This window comes from Xenopus laevis, chromosome 2L, assembly GCF_017654675.1.
Source record: "Xenopus laevis strain J_2021 chromosome 2L, Xenopus_laevis_v10.1, whole genome shotgun sequence".
NCBI lineage: Eukaryota > Metazoa > Chordata > Amphibia > Anura > Pipidae > Xenopus > Xenopus laevis.
Genome location: NC_054373.1, coordinates 140,495,226 through 140,516,790, shown reverse-complemented (window position 1 = coordinate 140,516,790; position 21,565 = coordinate 140,495,226). Strand labels below are relative to the sequence as shown.

General features: G+C 36.5%; 1 protein-coding gene across 3 annotated transcripts in view; it reads left to right on the top strand.

Annotated features, from left to right (window-relative positions):
* The first annotated feature begins 9,953 nt into the window (after positions 1 to 9,953).
* Positions 9,954 to 21,565, top strand: part of LOC108708526 (glutamate-rich protein 6) — a 67,197-nt gene continuing 55,585 nt past the window's right edge. The window contains exons 1-2 of one of the 3 annotated variants that reach the window (XM_018247331.2): positions 9,996 to 10,096; positions 21,087 to 21,451. In XM_018247331.2, the coding sequence (XP_018102820.1) occupies positions 21,151 to 21,451 (301 nt within the window). In that variant the 5' untranslated portion in view covers positions 9,996 to 10,096; positions 21,087 to 21,150. Of the gene's footprint in view, positions 10,097 to 21,086; positions 21,452 to 21,565 lie in introns of all 3 variants that reach the window. The other 2 variants (XM_041582473.1, XM_041582474.1) reach the window with 2 other exon arrangements.

Below are 21,565 nucleotides of genomic sequence, written 5' to 3'. Positions count from 1 at the left end.
TTTCTTCTAGAGCTAACAATATTTAATGGTATGCAGCAGCCCTCTGTGGTCAACTTTATCTACTTCCCCAAGATAATTGAAGCAGTTGCATTTCAGCACAGAGCCACTGCAGCTAATATGAAGAGTGTTTGTTATAACACATATTGTATCTTTGGAAATGTGTCAAAGTTTGGGACAGGGCTGTGTCTTTTTCTCTCTTAAGGTCTGTGTCCCTGGAGTAGGCTTACAGGCATTGTGAATGCTGGCCTCTGAGCTATTGGGAAGCTGGGGGCTATATAATGTGTAGAAACTATAGGAGTGTACTGCAATTATTATTATTATTACTACTTTACAGTGGCTTGCCATATAGGACAGGGACTCCTTCACTCTGTATTAAAATGGTATGACCCTATGATGTTGAACTGATTATAAAAGGATACATATTGCATACTTCAGTTAATCATTACTTATAGATTTCTGCCATATAAAAGTGAAGCACGTGTACACGTCACATCAGAACCTATATGCTTCTACTGTGTAGCCCTGCTCTCAGCTTTGCATATTAGGTTAGTCTGTTTAAAGGAAAACTATGCTGCCAGAATAAATATTTAACCAACAGATAGTTTCAATAATATTAAGTGGTATATGACAGGATCTTACCAAACCAGAATATATAAAGCTTGATAAAGGTCCCAAACGTGGACAGAAACGTTGATCAAATAAAGTAAACTATTTTTTTTTTAAAAATCCTAGTAAGCATTAGCATTTAGTTAGTATATGTAAAATTTTTCTGTCTTGCACCCAGGTATAAGCCTATATGCATGTGTGCTCAAGCCCTTGTGTGTGTGTGTATATATATACAGTATATATATATATATATATATATATATATATATATATATATATATATATATATATATATATATATATATATATATATTGCCCTTTAACATCTTTTACCCCGAGACACCATTTTGTGTTGGTCTGTGTGTTGCCTCAGAGATCACCTAACCAGAACTAATGCAGCTCTAACTGAACCAGAGTGTGGGAGTAAAAGACAGAACTGCGTCTATGAATTGGCTCAGTTAATCACATACGTGTGGCCTTGGTTTGTTTGTGTGCACTGTGAATCGTATGGTACCAGGGGGTCTTAGTACTTAAAAATGGCAAATTTCTATTTCAGATTACCGAATGGCACATACTACTAAAAAAAAGTATTTTTATGAAAATGGTTTATTTGGATAAAGCAGGGTTTTACAGATGAATTGTTTTATGTTTATAATATATTTTTTATAGAAACCAACATTGTTCTGGGTATAGTTTCTTTAAGGCCACTAGGAAAATTGGACATTTATAGTTATATGTTTGATTCTTAGCAAAGGCTAGATGCATTAGTGTAACTAAATACAGCCTGGAGAGCCACGCCATGACCTGATAACCCCTTTAATGTAATTATAACAAAATCCTAATACATAAATTGGGAATTATTTGCTTAAAATCGGGTTTCTGAATAATGGACCCTATACCTACACTCCTCTGCAAAAGATGTAAGGAGCCTAAATATTCTGCCATTCTACCAATCATTCTGACAAACTTTTGTGTATAGCCTTAGCTAGAGTTATAGCATCATTTAGAGTTTATGTTGTCTAGGCAAATGATGTGCATATTTACAGCAAGGAATGGGTTTCTCTTGCTGCATCCTATGTGCTGGCTAAGTCAAAAGATTGTCTGGAAAAAAAAAATATATTAATATGTTACATTAACTGTTCATTCAACCAGTGAGACTTAGGGGGTTATTTATTATGCTCCAAATATCGAATCATTTGTGGTTTTCGGACTAAAAAAAACTACGAATTTTTCAATATTTATTAAAGCCTGATGGTCTTGAAAGTCTGACTCCGAAAATCAATCAAGGCATCTCAAAGCTTTCGAGGTCCTGTATAAGTCAATGGGGAAGGTCCCAGTGTCTGCGCTGCTGTCTGTACTGATATCCAATCATTTTGGGGATTTTGGATCAAAAAGTCTGAAAATTCTTACTTTTGGGCAAATCTCAGAAGTTATCGTATTTTTGCCCGACCATAAGTAAGGTCCATTCGGGCAGTCAGAGTTGATTGGATTTTTATTTTAAAAATTTGGACCTTGATAAATAACCCCCTTAATGTACATGTTCATATTTTACCCTTAAGTAAATATTTGACCCTTAAGTAAAATAAGTTGTTAAAGGTACTGTGCATGATGTAATGTGAGGTACTAGAGATTTTAGTGTGTCAGGTGAGAATGTATGTAAGTATTTAACAGAAATGAAAATGTTTGTTAATCCAAAAATGCTGATATTGTATGCTGTTGTAGATTTGGCAGTACAATCTGTTATTGAAGCTAGTGCCTTACTGTAGTAAGGCATATCTTTTTTAACGTTCTAGTCTGCATGAGTAGGCAGGATGTGTGTGGTGCATGATCTGTGATAAAACAACAGATGTTATGTACTCATACCCTGTTATCTTTATTAGGATTTGAATACAGTCTCGAAAATGTGTGATACTGTGAAACCTTGGACCAGAGGAAAGCAGAGCTCTACATCATGATGCCTCTCCTATTTAATTTAGCCTTTTTAGTAACATAGTCTAATAAAATAAGGTTAACAGGTCATTAGGAAATCAGAGGCACCTCTAATAAATGCAATTTGCAGGGCTTGAATGATTTCAAATAGCTTGCATATAAATATTGAATTCAATCAGTTCAGCCCTGATAGCTATCTTATTAAAGGTGCTCCAGATATTTCAGATGATATAGTAAACTTACAATTATAAGCTCTAATGAGCAGTTCTTTACCTCTTTTTTCATTCAGTCTGCACTTTTCTGTTTGTTTGTTTAAGATCCCTGTGGAATATATTGGCAATGTCTAATAATAATTGATAATCATAATATTGCCTGTTTATGATATGGCACTTTACTGTGGTAAGGTATCAACAAAAGCAAATACTATGGAGAGTAATTTATTATAAGAAACAATGAAGGACCCTTTGTAGTAAATCAAAGTCAGGAAAAAATAAAATAACAAATATTACAATGACCGTAAAGGCCCCCACTCCCTGCCCATCCACAACCTGGCTGTCAATGGGAGTTCTTTTTGTTTCCAGATTGAGTTGTTCAATTGTTTGTAGCAGAGGCACCCTTATAGGTAACACTATTTTTAAGGACCTTATTGGGGTTTTTTTAGTGGTAGTTTATATTTAGGGGCAGATTTATCAAGGGTCGAATTTCAAGTTAATGGGAGTTTATAAAAAAAAAAATTCTGGTGAATGGGATCGATCCACAAAGTCTAATCGAATTCAAATTTGAATAGTGTTTTTCCACCAAAAATGGATGTCTCCAAACAACTCCAAATTCATGGACATCCCCCATAGGCTAAAATAGCAATTCGGCAGGTTTAAGGTGGCGAATAGTCAAATTTGAATTCTTAAATGACAAGAATGATAAATTTCAAAATTTTAATTAGAAAATTTGAATTTTAACTTCGACCCCTTGATAAATCTGCCCCTAAATGTAACTTTCTCTATCCAACTCCCACCAGAAAATGGGTCAAAGCAATAAGATAGGGGCGAATAGATAAGTCCTGACATACAATTTACTTAGTTTTAGTATATAGCTATTTCTAAATAAGGTAGTATTGCCCTCCAGAAAATGGTTTCCAGAAAATAATTTCAGCACAGTATAAATGATAGTAGTAGTGTGATCCTCTTGATCTCTAATCAGGAGAATAAAATCAAAAGCTTAACAAGCAATGCCAAAGCTACTAGAAGCCTTTGCTTTAGAATACAAGGAATTGCTGCAGAACCCCCCTACTATTGGACATCAGGGATTTATCATTCACAAGGTCAGGCTTATAGAGCAGATTGCTGACCTAATGGTTGGTAAATCATAGAAATACAAATGCATAAATAAGTGTGTTGGAAAAATAATCAATGGAAAATAATGCCCCTTGGCTTAATAAAAATTAATTCTTTATTTTTCTCTGGTTCAAATTATGAATATATTGATTTACTTTCATTATGGTTTCATTTAGTGTTTATCATAGACTTATGTTATGTGCTTAAGTATTACTGAATTGTTGATCCAATCTCACATTCATTACTTGGTAGCAATGAAGTCTGCCAAACAAAGGAAAACATTTATGCTGAGTGTACATTTAAATGATCTCAGGATTTATTACAATGTTCTTTCCAGCAGCACTAGCCAATATTATATTACTCATCAAAGCCAAAGTGATACTCTGAGGCATTAATTAGCATAAAAGGCCAAAAGGGGAAACTTGTTTTTTTCTGGACCAAAACCAAGGCAGTCTGATTCTCCTGGGATCAATATCTCAACTGCTTCAGTCACTCAAATCTCATGTAGTAATGAACTATCTGATTATCTCTATGTGTGGGCCCCTTATAATGATTGATTTAGCTTATCAACCTTTAGAGCAAACTTATAAATATTGCAGGCAAAACTGAAAGCCGAGCTTAATGATTACCTGATTTATGAATGCATTGACCTACCTGGAAAAGCACACTTCCAATGAGTGACTTGTATGAGCTGTACAGAATGAACAAATGGATCAGGAGAATCTAGTCCAATATCTCAGCCCTTAAGGCTATACAGTTAACCTTAACACTAAAGATGCACTTGTAATTTATAGATGCATTTATAATTCCACATCTTGTGTTCCCCCCTGCTGGTGATTTCACAGGCATGCATATTCTGTGGTAATCAGCCCTGGAGAACTCTGTTAGCACCTAAAATGGCGAAAACAATGAGTGCATGCAGCTGTATCAGCAGCAAGACAAACCAAGATCAGAGCAATACGGAACTACTTGAGATAACATTGGTGAGATGACTCTTAAGAGTGATGGGGATGCTGTACCTCTTGGCCGGTATATTACGGTAAGTTCATTGTATACAGCATAATGCATTGTGTATAGCTTACTTCTTTACAAACATGTTTGTTTGTAAAGTTGTTCTTTAACCCATGGTCTAGGTGGGGCCTAACTAAAAATCTATAATAGGAAAACACATATTATTATTCTTATAAATAGCATCAACATACTGTACTGTTATCCCTCATTTAACTCCCCCAATGGAGGTCCCTGCAAGGGCAATTCTGGGGTCCTTGCTGCCCTAGAAGAGATGAAATTCAGATTTTTAAAATTGGAATTTCTGTTCTTATATTTACCAGGAGCTGAATTTTTTGCTACTTCTGGTAACTTTCAGACTCTTGCCACCTGAGACAAGTTTCTCAACTTGCCAGCAGCACCCCTGGGTCCCTATCACATACAGGGTGAACACACAAACTTTATGCAGATAGTACACTGGCTGAAATCAAACCTAGGACCCCAATGTTGCAAGGTTACAGGGTTAACCATTGCACTATAATCAGAAAATACTGTATGTATGTTTATCTTTTTACTCAGAAACCATATGTCTTTAAACCAAATCATAGTTCTTCCACCGCTGCTTTAATTTTATTTTTAGCGGCCACTCAACCCCTGTAATTGGAATGAAAAGACTGCATAAAGAAATCAATTACAAGAATTTATCCCACTATACAAACTCTTAGTTATATCCATCTGATGCCTTTTCTTAATGTGTGATGAACCCCCTCTAGTGTGACTTAAAAAGATCTGCAGCTAAGGTGATAACAGTTCCCACTTCAAGGCAATTTGTATTTCCAGAGAGACAATGCTAAATGCTAATACTAAATCATTCGGCCAAAGAATAATCTATTTTAGCAGTCAAGCTTTTCAGAATTCATTGCCCTAAACCTAAAATGAATTTGGATCTCTATGTAATACTTACTTTATTAGAGATTTTAACAAATTCCATGTCATTAGAGAGATAATGTTTCACTTGGCACTTTTCAGACCTTGTTTCATGTTACCATTTGGAGCACAAAGGAATTCGATTTAAGACTTTGTGGTATTTAACATCTCAGCTGTACTGTATGTTTTGCAAATTTCGTTTGAGGTGCAAGTTGCCTATGCCTTTAAGGATAGGGATGTAGCGAACGTCGGAAAAAAAGTTCGCGAACATATTCGCGAACTTGCGCAAAAACGCGAGCGGTTCGCGAACGGTTCGCGAACCCCATAGACTTCAATGGGAAGGCGAACTTTAACATCTAAAAAAAAAATTTCTGGCCAGAAAAATGATTTTAAAGTTGTTTAAAGGGTGCAACGACCTGGACAGTGGCATGCCAGAGGGGGATCAAGGGCAAAAATGTATCTGAAAAATCTGCCTGTGTGTGCTTGGAAGAGATAGTGTAGGGGGAGAGCTGTTAGTGATTTCAGGGACAGATGATAGTAAGTTTGCTGGCTAGTAATCTGCTTGATACTGCTCTGTATTGGAGGGACAGAAGTCTGCAGGGATTTGAGGGACATTTTAGCTTAGGTAGCTTTGCTGGCTAGTAATCTACTGTTCTCTTTAAACAACTGCCATACGTTGACCTTGTAGGCATTGTTTGCCCAGTTTTTTTGGACGCAGCCACTGAAGCACAGTTGCCAGAAAAAATATGCCATATAAATGCTGAAAATAGTCATTTTTCGCCATACGTTGACCTTGTAGACATTGTTTGCCCAGTTTTTTTGGTTGCAGCCACTGAAGCACAGTTGCCAGAAAAAATATGCCATATAAATGCTGAAAATAGTCATTTTTTGCCATACGTTGACCTTGTAGGCATTGTTTGCCCAGTTTTTTTGGTCGCAGCCACTGAAGCACAGTTGCCAGAAAAAATATGCCATATAAATGCTGAAAATAGTCATTTTTTGCCATATACGTTGAGTCAACGTATGGCAAAAAATGACTATTTTCAGCATTTATATGGCATATTTTTTCTGGCCTCTGTGCTTCAGTGGCTGCGGCCAAAAAAACTGGGCAAACAATGCCTACAAGGTCAACGTATACACTACTACAGCGGTGGATACGGATTACGTAAAATATATTATGGCTGCTTGAAAAAAGTCACTCCGGTGTTTTTTCTGGAGACGGTAATATTATGGATATTTAGACAGAATGTGAACAAGGTCACACAGCTAGATGGCGGGTTGAAGAAAACACTGTGCAAATAATGCCTACAAGGTCAACGTATACACTACTACAGCGGTGGATACGGATTACGTAAAATATATTATGGCTGCTTGAAAAAAGTCACTCCGGTGTTTTTTCTGGAGACGGTAATATTATGGATATTTAGACAGAATGTGAACAAGGTCACACAGCTAGATGGCGGGTTGAAGAAAACACTGTGCAAATAATGCCTACAAGGTCAACGTATACACTACTACAGCGGTGGATACGGATTACGTAAAATATATTATGGCTGCTTGAAAAAAGTCACTCCGGTGTTTTTTCTGGAGACGGTAATATTATGGATATTTAGACAGAATGTGAACAAGGTCACACAGCTAGATGGCGGGTTGAAGAAAACACTGTACAAATAATGCCTACAAGGTCAACGTATACACTACTACAGCGGTGGATACGGATTACGTAAAATATATTATGGCTGCTTGAAAAAAGTCACTCCGGTGTTTTTTCTGGAGACGGTAATATTATGGATATTTAGACAGAATGTGAACAAGGTCACACAGCTAGATGGCGGGTTGAAGAAAACACTGTGCAAATAATGCCTACAAGGTCAACGTATACACTACTACAGCGGTGGATACGGATTACGTAAAATATATTATGGCTGCTTGAAAAAAGTCACTCCGGTGTTTTTTCTGGAGACGGTAATATTATGGATATTTAGACAGAATGTGAACAAGGTCACACAGCTAGATGGCGGGTTGAAGAAAACACTGTGCAAATAATGCCTACAAGGTCAACGTATACACTACTACAGCGGTGGATACGGATTACGTAAAATATATTATGGCTGCTTGAAAAAAGTCACTCCGGTGTTTTTTCTGGAGACGGTAATATTATGGATATTTAGACAGAATGTGAACAAGGTCACACAGCTAGATGGCGGGTTGAAGAAAACACTGTGCAAATAATGCCTACATGGCAAATAATGCCTAAAAGGTCAACTTATACACTACTACAGCGGTAGTAAAATAAAAAAAAGTAAAATAAAAAAAAAATGAATATTAAAAAAAAAAAATTAAAGTTGGTGCTGCTGAACTACTAGGAGCAGCAGATTAGCACACCAGTCCCACTCCCCAACACTGCTAGACTAATAGCACTGGGCTCTTATAGTAGTAGTAGTAGTAAAACAACAAAAAAATAAATAAAAGCAGTCCTTACAAGGACTACTGTTATTGCAGCAGTCAGCAGATGAGATCAGAAGCAGGACAGCTGCCCACTGCAGCTACATACAGAGCACTGCAGTAGAAGGTAGATTACTAGCCAGCAAAGCTACCTAAGCTAAAATGTCCCTCAAACCCCTGCAGACTTCTGTCCCTCCAATAACAGAGCAGTATCAAAACGATTACTAGCCAGCAAACTTTCAACTGTCCCTGAAATCACTAACAGGCAGCAGCTCTCTCCCTACACTATCTCTTCAGCACACACAGGCAGAGTGAAAAAACGCTGCAGGGCTTCGGTTTTTATAGGGAAGGGGAGTGGTCCAGGGGAGAGCTTCCTGATTGGCTGCCATGTACCTGCTGGTCTGGGGTGAGAGGGCAAAAAAAGCGCCAACAATGGCGAACCCAAAATGGCGAACGTCGCGCGACGTTCGCGAACTTCCGGCGAGCGCGAACACCCGATGTTCGCGCGAACAAGTTCGCCGGCGAACAGTTCGCGACATCTCTATTTAAGGATACAAAAAACTCTAGGCTTACATACAGTATTATAAAAGAGCAGTCATCTGTCCTACATATATTTCTTTTTATAAAAAACAATGGGCTGAGCACTTAAATGACTTCAACAATCAAATAAAGCTTTATTTGTGTTATTCAATGTTATCATGATTCAGACTGAAACATTGATTTTACACCAATAAAACTTTTTTAATTTTTGAAGTCCAGTGAGTGCTGTGACCACTGCTGTGATCCCCTTTGATATATCATATATAGGTATGGGACCCATTATCTGGAAACTCGTTATCCAGAAAGCTCTGATTTACGGAAATGCCGTCTCCAATTATTATAAAACAGTACCTTGCACTTGATCCCTACAAAGATATAATTAATTCTTGTTTTAAGCAAAACCAGTCTATTGGGTTTATTTTGGGGGTTAATTACTAAGCTCCGAATGCCCGAAATTCCCCGAAATCCGAAAAATTCGTGATTTTTTGTGTTATAATAGGCTTACAAAAAAATCACAAATTTTTCGGAATTTATTGACCCCCGAGGGCTAAAAAGCCCAAATATAAAACCACGGCATCTCAAACCTGTCAAGTTTGCATAAAAGTCAATGGGAAAACTCTGAATTTTCGGGGAAAATTCACGAAAAAAATTGTGAAATTCCGAGCTTTTCCCACAAATGTAATTTTCGGGAAAATGTAATAATAAATAAGCGTGTAGTAACCGATATTGAGATAAATTCGAACCTTGATAAATAACCCCCTTAAAGTATGAAGATCCATATTACAGAAAGATCCCTTATCCAGAATACCCCAGGTCCCGAACAGTCTGGATAACAGGTCCCATACCTGTATATACTGTAATGTAAAATGTGTTTATATTTATCATTAATACATGGAAATAAAGTGCGACCAACATAATCTGCAACACAGTATAATAGATGGATATATAAGTATTATAGTGTTAATAAAGAGGTCTAAGGTTTTATCAGCGGTAACTTCTTTTAAATCTACCTATAACAACATATGCACACACGTCTTATTTGTAAGTATTATAAGAATAAAACAGCTTGCACATACTAGCTGCGAACAGGCTATTGCAGTTCATTACGTGATATATAGTGGGTTTTTTTTCCAGTGACAGCCCTGAGCTGCTAGTGAAAGAGAGTTGTTATCTGGTAGGAGTATGCCTGTTGCTATGGCAATGGAACGCACAACAGAGGAGAGGGTTTGTCAAGTAAATAGGCCTGGAAAGTGGAGAAATATACAGGAAGAGCAGCCTGGGAGACGTGGGGAGAGCACAGGGACATTCTGTTCTGTTACATTATGCAGCAGGTGAGATTCACCCAGTACTTTTCTTCTGGAAAGAATTTAAACCAATGAATGTTTAGAATTTTCTTGTTTCATGATAGCATTTTGTGTAAAAGAAGAAAAAAGTCCATAAAATGGAGATATATGTGTGTGCAGCATCAGGGAGCCATTCACATTCACAAATGGCTTTAGGCCTCAAGCACACAGCCAGATTCGGAGACATTTAGTCACCTGGCGACTAATCGCCCCCGAACTGCCTTCGCCTGCTATAATGACAAAGCATTAGCCCCAATGCACTCGCAGTGCTTTGATTTCCGAAGTCGCCGAAGCAACTTCGGGCGACTTCGGAAATCGAAGTGCTGCGAGTGCATTGTCGCTAGCGTTTTGTCATTATAGCAGGCGGCAGGCACGGCGAAGGCAGTTCTGCCCATGTGCTAGTCTCAAATTGGAGCAGTAATGGTGTCCAATGTTAGCTGCGGCAGCAAATGATCTACCCATGTCTTCGCATATGCTAATGCGATGTTCAAATAATGCTGAAATCTTAGCATAGTTCTCTTTTCTGACAGATGATTTTTTAAATTCAATTTTAACATTTTTCCACCTGGAAAATAGTGTTACAGCAGATAATCAGCTTGAACAAGGAACTAAAGCTTGCTATGATTATCTTAGTTAGCCAATAAAGGTATCACCTTAATACCACTTTTGTTATTTTTTATTTCAAAAGTGTTGCCCTGTAGCAGTAAGTGCTGTGATTTGTTCTGAGTGAATTATTTGCTGCTTTTACGTAATAGTTGCAATTTCTTCAAGAGCTCTCAACCAAGGATGCCTCCAATATATTTTTAGCTGTGTGTGCAAAAATAATCTTTCACTTGCACTTTTAAAAATAACTTAAAGACAGGTGGGTAAGTTTTCCCATAATTTTTTTTTTATGCACTGGCCTCAAAATCTGCATGCAAAAGTCCACAAATTCGAAGGAGCGTTGCTATAAAAAATATCAGTTGCATAGCTCATTTAATGGACAAGTCAAGTTCACTGGTCGTGCCAATGTATTTGCTAAAAAGTGCCAGGGCATACCTCCCAACATATTAAAATTGAAAAGAGAGGCAATAATAGGAATATCTGTCAGGTGTTGCCAGATGAAACTATTTTGACCACAGCTTTTTTATGACCACACTACCCAATTTACATACTTTCATTTAGCATTTTTGGGGGTCTCTGCATCATGCTTCATGCATTATTACAGTTTTGCAAGTCTCAGTTTCCCCAAGAAACCTGCTTATCTTATTAATTATAATTGTATCCAAGTGCAGGTGTTGAATATTCTGGGCTCTGCCATTTCTCATTAAGTTTGTGATGGAGTGCAGCTTGTATGGAAATCAAAGAGCAATTGGTGACGTTTCAATAAGGATCCAGGATAGTAGGTTGAGCTATCAAAATTGGGACTGTCCCGTGAAAATAAGGACAGTTGATAGGTATGGACCAGGGTATTATTCCTTGAGTGCCACTCTGCTATCTCTAATAATGTCCATGTGGTCTTCCTTGCTGTGCTGGAGAGTCCCCAAGCACAGTATAAAGTTAAAGTTTGGATCTACAGCACATGTGTTCTATTCAGGACAGTGCAGAGGATTGCTGGGCCTTTGATTTTCTGATCTCTAGGGATAATTAGTAATAGTAGACATATTAGTAATAGACCACATAGGGAATAGTCAGGAAAGTAAAATCAAGGTAAGTATGAAATAATTTCTCTCTTGCTCAAGAGAAAGTACCCTGAACCAGCAATTATATTTAGTGGGGGGGTACCTAACACATTGGCAGCATCTGGTTAATTTGACTTGACTTGTCCTTTAACGTTATTGTGATCGATCATAGGTGTGCAGTTCACAATTTTTTATGCTGAAAAGCAATTTTGGAATGTGATTTGTGAGCAATGTCTTGGAAACTTGAACTGATTTATGACCTGATAAAACATAGGCATCCAATGAAATGTAAGATAGACCTTATTAGTAACCTAATGTTTTCCAGAAAATAAGTTATTCCACAGAACACTTGCATTCCGAGGGGACTGGGGCATAAAACATCACAACTGCCCTCCTGCCTAATCATTTTCGCTAGCTCCTGCTGGAATGCAAATGTTGTCTCCAAGGGTAACATGCCTTTGAAAAAGGCTTTCCAGAAAAAGGTATAAATTCTTTTTTTTATACTTACTGGGATTACACTTTAATGTTGGGCTATATATAATAAAAGGAAACCAGGCATTAGATGCATATTCAACTCTCTCCCAGGAAAAAGCTTAAAAATGGAGCACACAAACTAGTACTGATACAGAGAAATAAGTCCAAGCACTGGACACAGCACAAAACTCGAGCCCACAGAATACAAATTCAGACTCATTCCAACCAACCACTAAGACGGTTCATACAAAAACTAAGCTTATTAAATAGCCTCCCAATCAAATTTCAAGTATATTCTAATTTATTAGAGTTAAAAAAAGTAAGATGAATTCGAAATTTTTGATAAATGGGCCTCATCAGACACACTTAACAGTTTAAGATTGTCTCTCTTAGAATAAAACTGCCTATATATATAGTATGTATATATATATATATATATATATATATATATATATATATATATATATATATATATACTGTATATATATATATATATACTGTATATATATATATATATATATATATATATATATATATATATATATATATATATATACCAACCAAACAAGCACTCCTCCAATTAACTCTTTAATCATCTGCCCGGGTGCTGCTCCTGGGATAAGTAATGTAGAAACAAGAAAGTTGGTAGGGGACTTGTATTTAATAGAAATCCTTTTAATATTTATGGCATAATGATTGACGTTTCGGGTCCCCTCTAGAGCCTTTCTCAAGATAAAATATATACTATATATAGTAACTTGTCTTGATCTATGGGGACTTGACCAGATATTGAGCTACAGGAAAGGGCTTGAGTCCAGGAAGTCTAAATACCTTTGTTGTAGAATATGGGTAGGAAAAGACAGAAAAGATATCTTACGTAACATACACTTTTTATATTTTTAATCTGAGTTGTTTTAGATTCAAATTAAACTGAAAGGATTTTGAATCTCCTACACTAATATATGTTACCAGGCTTATGTGACAATAGCTTTTGTCAGGAATCTCAACATTATAAAATGCCAAAAGTAGGAGCATAGATTCCTTGGAAGTTTGCAAAATATTCCAGATTAGCCAATAAAGGTATCCCACAAACCTCAAAACATTTTTTTTTTGCATGAAGAAAATTATTTAAATCTCACTGACATTTCCCTGTTATACTGTATATAAGTTATATGAATAAATGAGCATTGCATTTAGAAAAATAATAGTATTGACAAAAAGTTTTTAAGGCAACACTATATACATGGTGAAGAAAAAAGAGATATGGATTATTTGCTGTGAAACAGTGAAAGGGTTAAGAGTCACACCATCTGCAGGCAGCAGATTATTTATTCCTTGCGGCACCGCTGCCCCAAATGTAACCTGCACTTTGATAAATTAAGGTGCTTCTGCTGATTCCAACAAACATGTCAACTGTGATTGCCATGGAGAATTAGAGGAGTTTACTGATGCAAAGAGGAACAGAGCCACTAAAGAAATGTTGTGCAGGCTACAGAGAGAATTTTATTCAGCACAGGATGAGGAAAGTGTATTTTTAGGTTCTGTTCATTGTATCTTTAATTTAAGTCGATGCATAATTGCATTTATTCACAGTTTTTTAAATTAGAATTCTACAGGATCAAGCAGACACATTATTTTATTGAACATATTTTCCAGCTTCATTTAATCTGCCTGAGATCCTATGGGGATTTTCTCCTGTTCTTTTTCATACATTCAGCTACAAATTCTCTCATACGAACGTTATCTATTTTCTGCTGTTCATCATCTGTTTCTCAGTTGATTACATTTTCAAACAAGTGGACTTGTGAGAACCATCACACTTACACATAATACTTTCAGGGCTTGATTTATGTGTTGTTAAAGGAGAACTAAACCCAGAACTAAACCCTTGCTCCCCTCCACTGCCTGCTCTATTGCACCCCCTCTGCCTGTCTTCTGTGCTGCTTTAAATCTGCAGAGTTGCGCAGCGGAGTTCAAAAGTGCCATCTTTTGTCTGCTTCTGATTCTCTTCTGTAGAGCGGCGACACAGATCTTACAGGAGCATGCGCAGTTCAATCTATGTCCTGAATAAGTTTCTACTGCGCATGCTCCTATAAGATCCATATCGGCAACTGACAGATAAATAATTTCACCTTACTACAAATCTGACACAGAGGCAATACCTTGAGAAAGAAGGGGATTGTTTAGGCACAACTCATTATTGCTCTTTAAATTATATCTCCAGATTCCAGAGAACTGAAGAAGTGGTAAGGGTGAAAATGAAACAGTAGTTCATATAACTACTTCATAATGAAAAAGTTAATGAAATATGGACTGAAAAATACTTTATTTGAATATTATGATGTACCTTCCTTTCTTCTAATCTCCATGGGTGCCCATGTGTCTGTTGGATCTTCTGGTCAATATTCACCCAACTGCTTACTACGCTCCTCTACTGATCTGCTCCTCAACTCTTCTCTAATTACCTCCTCAAACGCTTGCATTCAAGACTTTGCAAGGGCTGCACCCCTCCTCTGGTATTCTCCTTTCCAGAATCGAAATTTTTGCCAACCTTTCTGCTTTCAAAAGATCTCTTAAAAACACTTATTTTGAGAAGCCTACCCTCATTCTGTGTAGCCACCAAATGCTATACTACAGTATATGCTACACCTCTCACCTGCTTATTTTTGATTTTGCCCACTCCCACACCTTGTGTCTCATTCCCTTCCCCTTTAGATTGTAAGCTCTTTTGCTACAGGGCTTTCCTCACCTTCTGTACCAGTACTGGTTGTTATGTATGTAACTCTGTATGTTATATGTATGTAATTCATGTGATTTCTTTGTATAAGCACATTCATTTAACAGCACTGCGCAATATGTTGGCGCTCTAAAAATACTTGTTAATAATAATAATAATAATCAAAGATTTTATATATCTTTATACATAATCACATCTCCCCTAAAGTGTCTCTTATTCTGTGTAAACTTGGTCAGTCTTTTTTCATAACTGAAACTGTCTATACACTCAAAGGAACAGTTGCACCAAAAAAGCACACCAGCTTAGCTGTCCTTTATAGGACTCTCACTAACTCAGTGATATCCAATTTGAACACTGATGGCCAGTACTGTGTCCAGTGCACTTGCAAGTGCTTTATTGAGCAGAAAAAATACCCCTTTCTCTCATAAAGCGTTACCCTTTTTAATAAAGTTCAAAACCTTATCTATCCTTGCAGTTGCTGACTGGCATTGCTTGCTACAACCAGGTTTATTATTATAAACCTGGGTCCTTCCCCATGTGGATTTGCCTAAAGTTGACCCATTTAAAGGTATAAGTGTGTTGAATTTTTTTACATCTTAGGTGTATAAACTTATATTTATCAACATTGAGTCTAATCTGTCATTTAGCCACATAGAGTGCCAGTTTGTACAGATCCTGTTATAAGGATGTCATGTCCTTTATGTAATTATGTAATTTGGAATGAACAAATCAAATAAAAGTGTACCCAATACAGAACCCTGTTTGACCCTATGAAGGAACTATTAAGTAGCACATGTACCATTGACCGCCATCCTCTAAACATGACCATTTAGCCAGTTTACGTGGTGCTGTATCAAACACTTTGCTAAAATCCAAATAGAATATAATCCTCAATAAAAAAAATTCTCTTCCATCTAATAATCCAGGGATCTATAATATCCTTATTTAAGGAAATTAACCCTTTTGTATCAACCCTTCTATATTTCATACATTTACTAGATCTAGTTCTCTAAATGCACCAGAAAAAAATTCAGAAAGAGTAATATATAATAGAATATAAGGTTTGTACTATTCCCATTAAAATACACCACATTCCTCTGTATCGCTCTGCTATCTTAATACTGTGCTGTTCAGTTTGAAAAGGTCAGAAGGCATTTAAAGATATGTATGTGTATTTTTGACAAGACATTTCTCTGAGTACTGTGACATGGGAATTCAGCAAAATGAAAATGACTACTTTCTGTGCCATTTAAGCCGGCGGTAGAAAGAGAGAAAAATGCTACTTTTTCTCAAATGATTTACTTTATTATTCACTGTAGAATTGATGAACTATATCAACTATGTCTGCAGTTCAGTCTGAGTCTAAAGGTAAAGGTCACATTTCCATGTTTTTTACACTCAATGAAGAATTATTTTGAAGAATTGCAGCCACCCACAAATTATTGTACACTTATGTGATGTTTATCAGGGCAGGCACAAATTAACATCTGCACTGGTAAATTACACATAGGTTGTGGCATCAGTTTTTCTTGCACAATCTGCTCAGGGGCTGCTGCCCCCCTCCCGCTCCGCACTAACTTGTAACTTGTAGCACCGGAGCGGGTCGAGGAGGGGCCGCATCGCTACCGCAGTGAGAGCTATTGCACGCGCTGCACTAGAAGAACTGGATTTCCATTTTAAAAAAACCTTGCCTCATGGTCGGAGCAGCCCTGGATCTGCTCTATCACTAAGCTCATGAAGTATAGGACTCTTTAGTTGTAATTTCTCCAAAGGGATGAAAGCCATTACTTACACTTTTTCAGGGGCACAATGGTTCTACACAGTGGTGTAACTAGATATTTCTGGGCCCCATAGCAAATCATTTTTGGGCCCCCAAAATGTCTAGCGGTTAACTTAACTTGTTACCAATAACAAGTAGGGCCCCTAGACCTCCTGGGGCCCCCTGCAGCCACAGGGTCTGCTTCCTCTGTAGTTACACCCCTGGTTCTACAAGTCACAGGCCAGCTTTCCAGCTTTCCTAGCAAACTCTTCACCTCTATTTTCTAGAAAGTTATCTTCCTGCATGTTCCTCATTGGCAGCCAAAAAACAGATGGCACACAGTAACAAAATGCAATTGTTGCATTTCTGTTTTTGATACTAATATTATTAATGTAGCAGAAAAAATTCTTACATTTATGCTGCCTCAAACATTAGACAAATATACGGTTTAAGAGAAGCTCAAAAAGGCACCCATTAGTCAAGCTCTCCTCAATTCAAATTATATAAAAGGAAATGGGAATGCCAAAAGACAGTAACCCAGTGACTAAAAATAAGTTAATGCATTTTGTGATTGTATGGTGAAAAATAGCTCCTATAACATTAATTTCTTTTTAAATGAACCTAAAGGATTACTTTGTTGTGTGGGTGTGAATATTTAACAAATACATTATGCATTACTATAATAATAAACTGAGAAGTGAATACTTAAAATGAATTACTAGACACTGTGTTATAAATACAGAGATCTAAAGTGGTTTAAAGTCTAAAGCCAGAAAAGAATAATAATAGGGTGGTAGAGAACCAAAGCATAACTGATGCAACCTATTATTTTCCTGCCTGATTTGCTATGAATTACCAAAGTTGAGAGTACTTGGAAAGGCTTGTTGACTGGGTCTAGGTAATTTTCTCTATTCTGTTTTCATTCTTATCCTTTAAGGGACCTGTGAATCTGCAGTCCTTTAGTTTAAACTGTTTCTGTGTGGATTTGGCTAAATTGCACCAAAATTTCAGCAAGGGGCCGATTCATTAACTTCGAGTGAAGGATTCGAAGGTAAAAAGCTTCGAATATCGAATGGGCTACTTCAACCTTCGACTACGACTATCGAAGGATTCGAAGTAAAAATCGTTCGACTATTCGACCATTCGATAGTCGAAGTACTGTCTCTTTAAAAAAAAATTCGACCCCCTAGTTCAGCAGCTAAAAGCTACCGAAGTCAATGTTAGCCTATGGGGAAGGTCCCCATAGGCTTTCCTAAGTTTTTTTGATCGAAGGATATTCCTTCGATCGTTGGATTTAAATCCTTCGAATCGAACAATTCGAAGGATTTAATCGTTCGATCGAAGGAATAATCCTTCGATCGTACGATCGCAGAATTTGCGCTAAATCCTTCGACTTCGATATTCGAAGTCGAAGGATTTCAATTCCTAGTCAAATATCGAGGGTTAATTAACCCTCGATATTCGACCCTTGATGAATCGGCCCCTTAATGTTAATATTCCGACTCTGTTGGCTGGTTCATAGTTAACAGATAACTATTATAATTGTAAATTTGACGGATGCACAATAAAAAAAAGTGAATATTTAAGAACAGAGAATAAAAAATGAAGACCACTAAATCAAAGACCTTGGAAAAGTTATGAATTTTGCTCAAGATTTGTTCTCTTGGTGGGGGGAATGATCCAGAGAAAGAAAATAAATGACTAACATGAAAACAGTATCTTCTGATCCTGAGCTGAGGATGACTCTTGCTACTCTTATAAATTAGAACATGATACACACATGTACATTAGATGCAAAGCAAATATTCCAATGCATTCACCAAGGAGTTGTTCCCATTTCTCATATAGTGTAAACACAACAGCACAATGTGTTAACATTCTCAGTAGAATTAATTAGAGTGACACAATGAGCCATTTAAAGCAAATGTCTAATTAAAGGTTACTCCATCTTAATAAACTTTAGTGCCCACTCTTTTATTCTTCCTAGCACGATTTTTTTAAGACAAGATCCCAAAATCTAAATCTTGATACAGTATTTAAAAAAAATATCCTTAGTTTACTGTATTTATGTAAACGTTTTAAGAATCTTGTATATCCCTTGATACTTTCCTTTTTTTCCTTTCTGAGGATATATGAACACATTTGCCTAGGTTCTTGCCTTTCTTTTCGGTGGGCCAGAAATCCCATGGTGTTCAGCTCCCAGCAAAGCATTTTAATAATTGGTGTTGCAGTAATCTAAAAACTGCAAAACTGTGTTCAAACCCCCATGAAACTTGCAAAACAGAGTAAAAATGTGTTTTCCATGTTGGAGAGTTGGTGGGGAAGAACTCATTTTAGAAAATTAGACCGTAATTTACAATATGCAATGCAGGGTGAAAAGTGCAAAAAAGGGTTCATTCCTCTATGTTTATTATTTACTATCACTTTTGTTATTCCAAAGACATTACTTGGTAATATAAAGGAGTTCCCTCCTGAGGCTTAAGTTTTTAACAATAATTGTAATATTTCTGAATCAGAGACGATGTTCACATACGCAGAGTCCTATATCCCTTATGTTGACTCAGCATATTGTTACCAATTAAAAACATTTTCACACAATCAACGTTGTGCAAAAAATGTTACAACCATTGCTCACCCTTGCTTGCTTGTCTTCTATGGCCTTCCATTCTCCTATTACAGTCACTATATCAAACCTATCTGCGAACCTTGCATGATAACATAATAATATACAAAAGCTATGAATATCCTGTAAAATATACGCTTATAAACAGTGCTTAGTGATGTCATCAGTTATAATCGGTGCTTAGTGATGTGATTTTTGTGACATTACTCACTGAAACTGTATATTGTGTATTACAATAAATAATGTACCCAACTTTGTTAAATATATAGTGAATAAAGTACCCCCTCTTGTAAAATATAAGGATATTATAAGTTACCAAGGAGTTTCATGACCATGTAAAAACACGAGGCCGAACTCCGAGGTGACTTCTAATATCCTCATATTTTGCAACAGGGGATACTTTATTTATTATAATACACAGGTTTCAGTGAGTTATGTGACAGAAATTACATCAGAACTCACCGTTTATAACTGATGACATCAGAACTCACCGTTTATAAGGATATAATTTATAAGATATTCATGGCTTTTGTGTATTAAAAGGATATTAGAAATCACCTTGGAGTTTCATGACCTGTATAAAAGCACTTGGCCTTCAGTCTTGTGCTTTTATATGGTCATAGAACTCCTTGGTGACTTATAAGATCCGCATATTTTACAATCGGGTGTACAATATTCACTTAATAATTGCTCAAATGTCCCACATTGTTTGTCTGCACTAGAGATGTTGCTGGTTCCTCTTGCAAACTACAAACTCTTGCATTTCACCAAGGATTTGTTCCCTTATTTCATATGGTTTACCCTCAACAGCACAATGTGCAACTCATATTTTCCTGAGATTGATCTAACTTAATATGGTAACATAACAATCTATTTGAAGCATATGTCTAGTTAAAGGTAACTCCATCTTAATAAACTTTAAGGGGGTTATTTATCAAGGTCTGAATTAAGTATTTCTAACATAAAAATCGGATCAACTGCCTGATTGGACCTTATTTATCATTAAAAAAAGTACGAAAAAATTGGGTCAGGCAAAAATCCGATAACTTTGGAGTTTTGCCTGAAAAGTACAACATTTTATGACTTTTCCGCAAATAAATTCTGACTTTTTGGTCCAAAACTTTTTGGTCGAACTTTTAAATTCAGAAAAATTCTTATTTTTGTTTTTTAGTCCGAAAACGACAAATTATTCGAATTACGGATATTCCCCTAAATGTCCAATTTTTTGTATTTTTATCACACAGGAATGGCTGGTGGTTCCAGTCCTTTGAGCTCCTTAATAAATTATTGGAGATGTAATTACTGCGTCTGTGAGCTAACGCAGCGTCTCCTTTTCAGGAAGTGTATATATTTTTCCATAAGTGCAATTAAAACAGTATTTATGGCTGAAAAATGTTCATGATAAAAGTACAAGAATGGCCAATGTTTTAATATTATAGTTATTGTAAGTGCAGGCAAAAACCAAAAATTCAGCTATCCCAGTATAAAATGATAATTACCAGTAAGCACTTCAAGCACAAATATATTAAAGACAAGTGTGACCTAAAGCCTAAACTAAAGAATGGCTGTAATAATATCATACATATTATGGAGAGAGCAATATACATAATCTGTATCTGTATCGCTTCTATAATCCTGTTGTTGACATAGGGGCTAAAATTGTAATATTTTACAGTTGTACAGAATGCTAATATTAGCTCAATTATAAATTATGTGTCAACCAGAAAATCACCATAATTGCATAAAAAGGACAAGAAAAACAGAGCAGGAGACTATATTTTTGAGGATATGGCAGATCATGCATCTAATGGGATGACACCAACCGGTCCAAGTCACAGTCTAGAGCCCTTACATCTTACTGTGGAAAATGTGACTAAACTGGAGCTTGAGTATCAGTCTGTAGAAGGATTTCTCTCTGGAAGAGATGATGCAGAAAAGTACATCATGGTGTCACAGTGGTTGTCCCAGGATGGGGGGAAAAGCACAGCGGCAGCATTGCCACCAGAAGCAAATTCTGTACATTCAATTGAAGACCAAAAGCCAAATGTTCAGATGAGAACACAAATGGAAAAAATACTCAGTCCAGAAGGTATATTTATATATTGCTCTTATGTGTTTTAAAAATTAATTTGAATATTTGAATAAAATAAACTTTCTATAGAAATGGCGTGATAAAAATATAATAAATCATTTATTTTCAAGA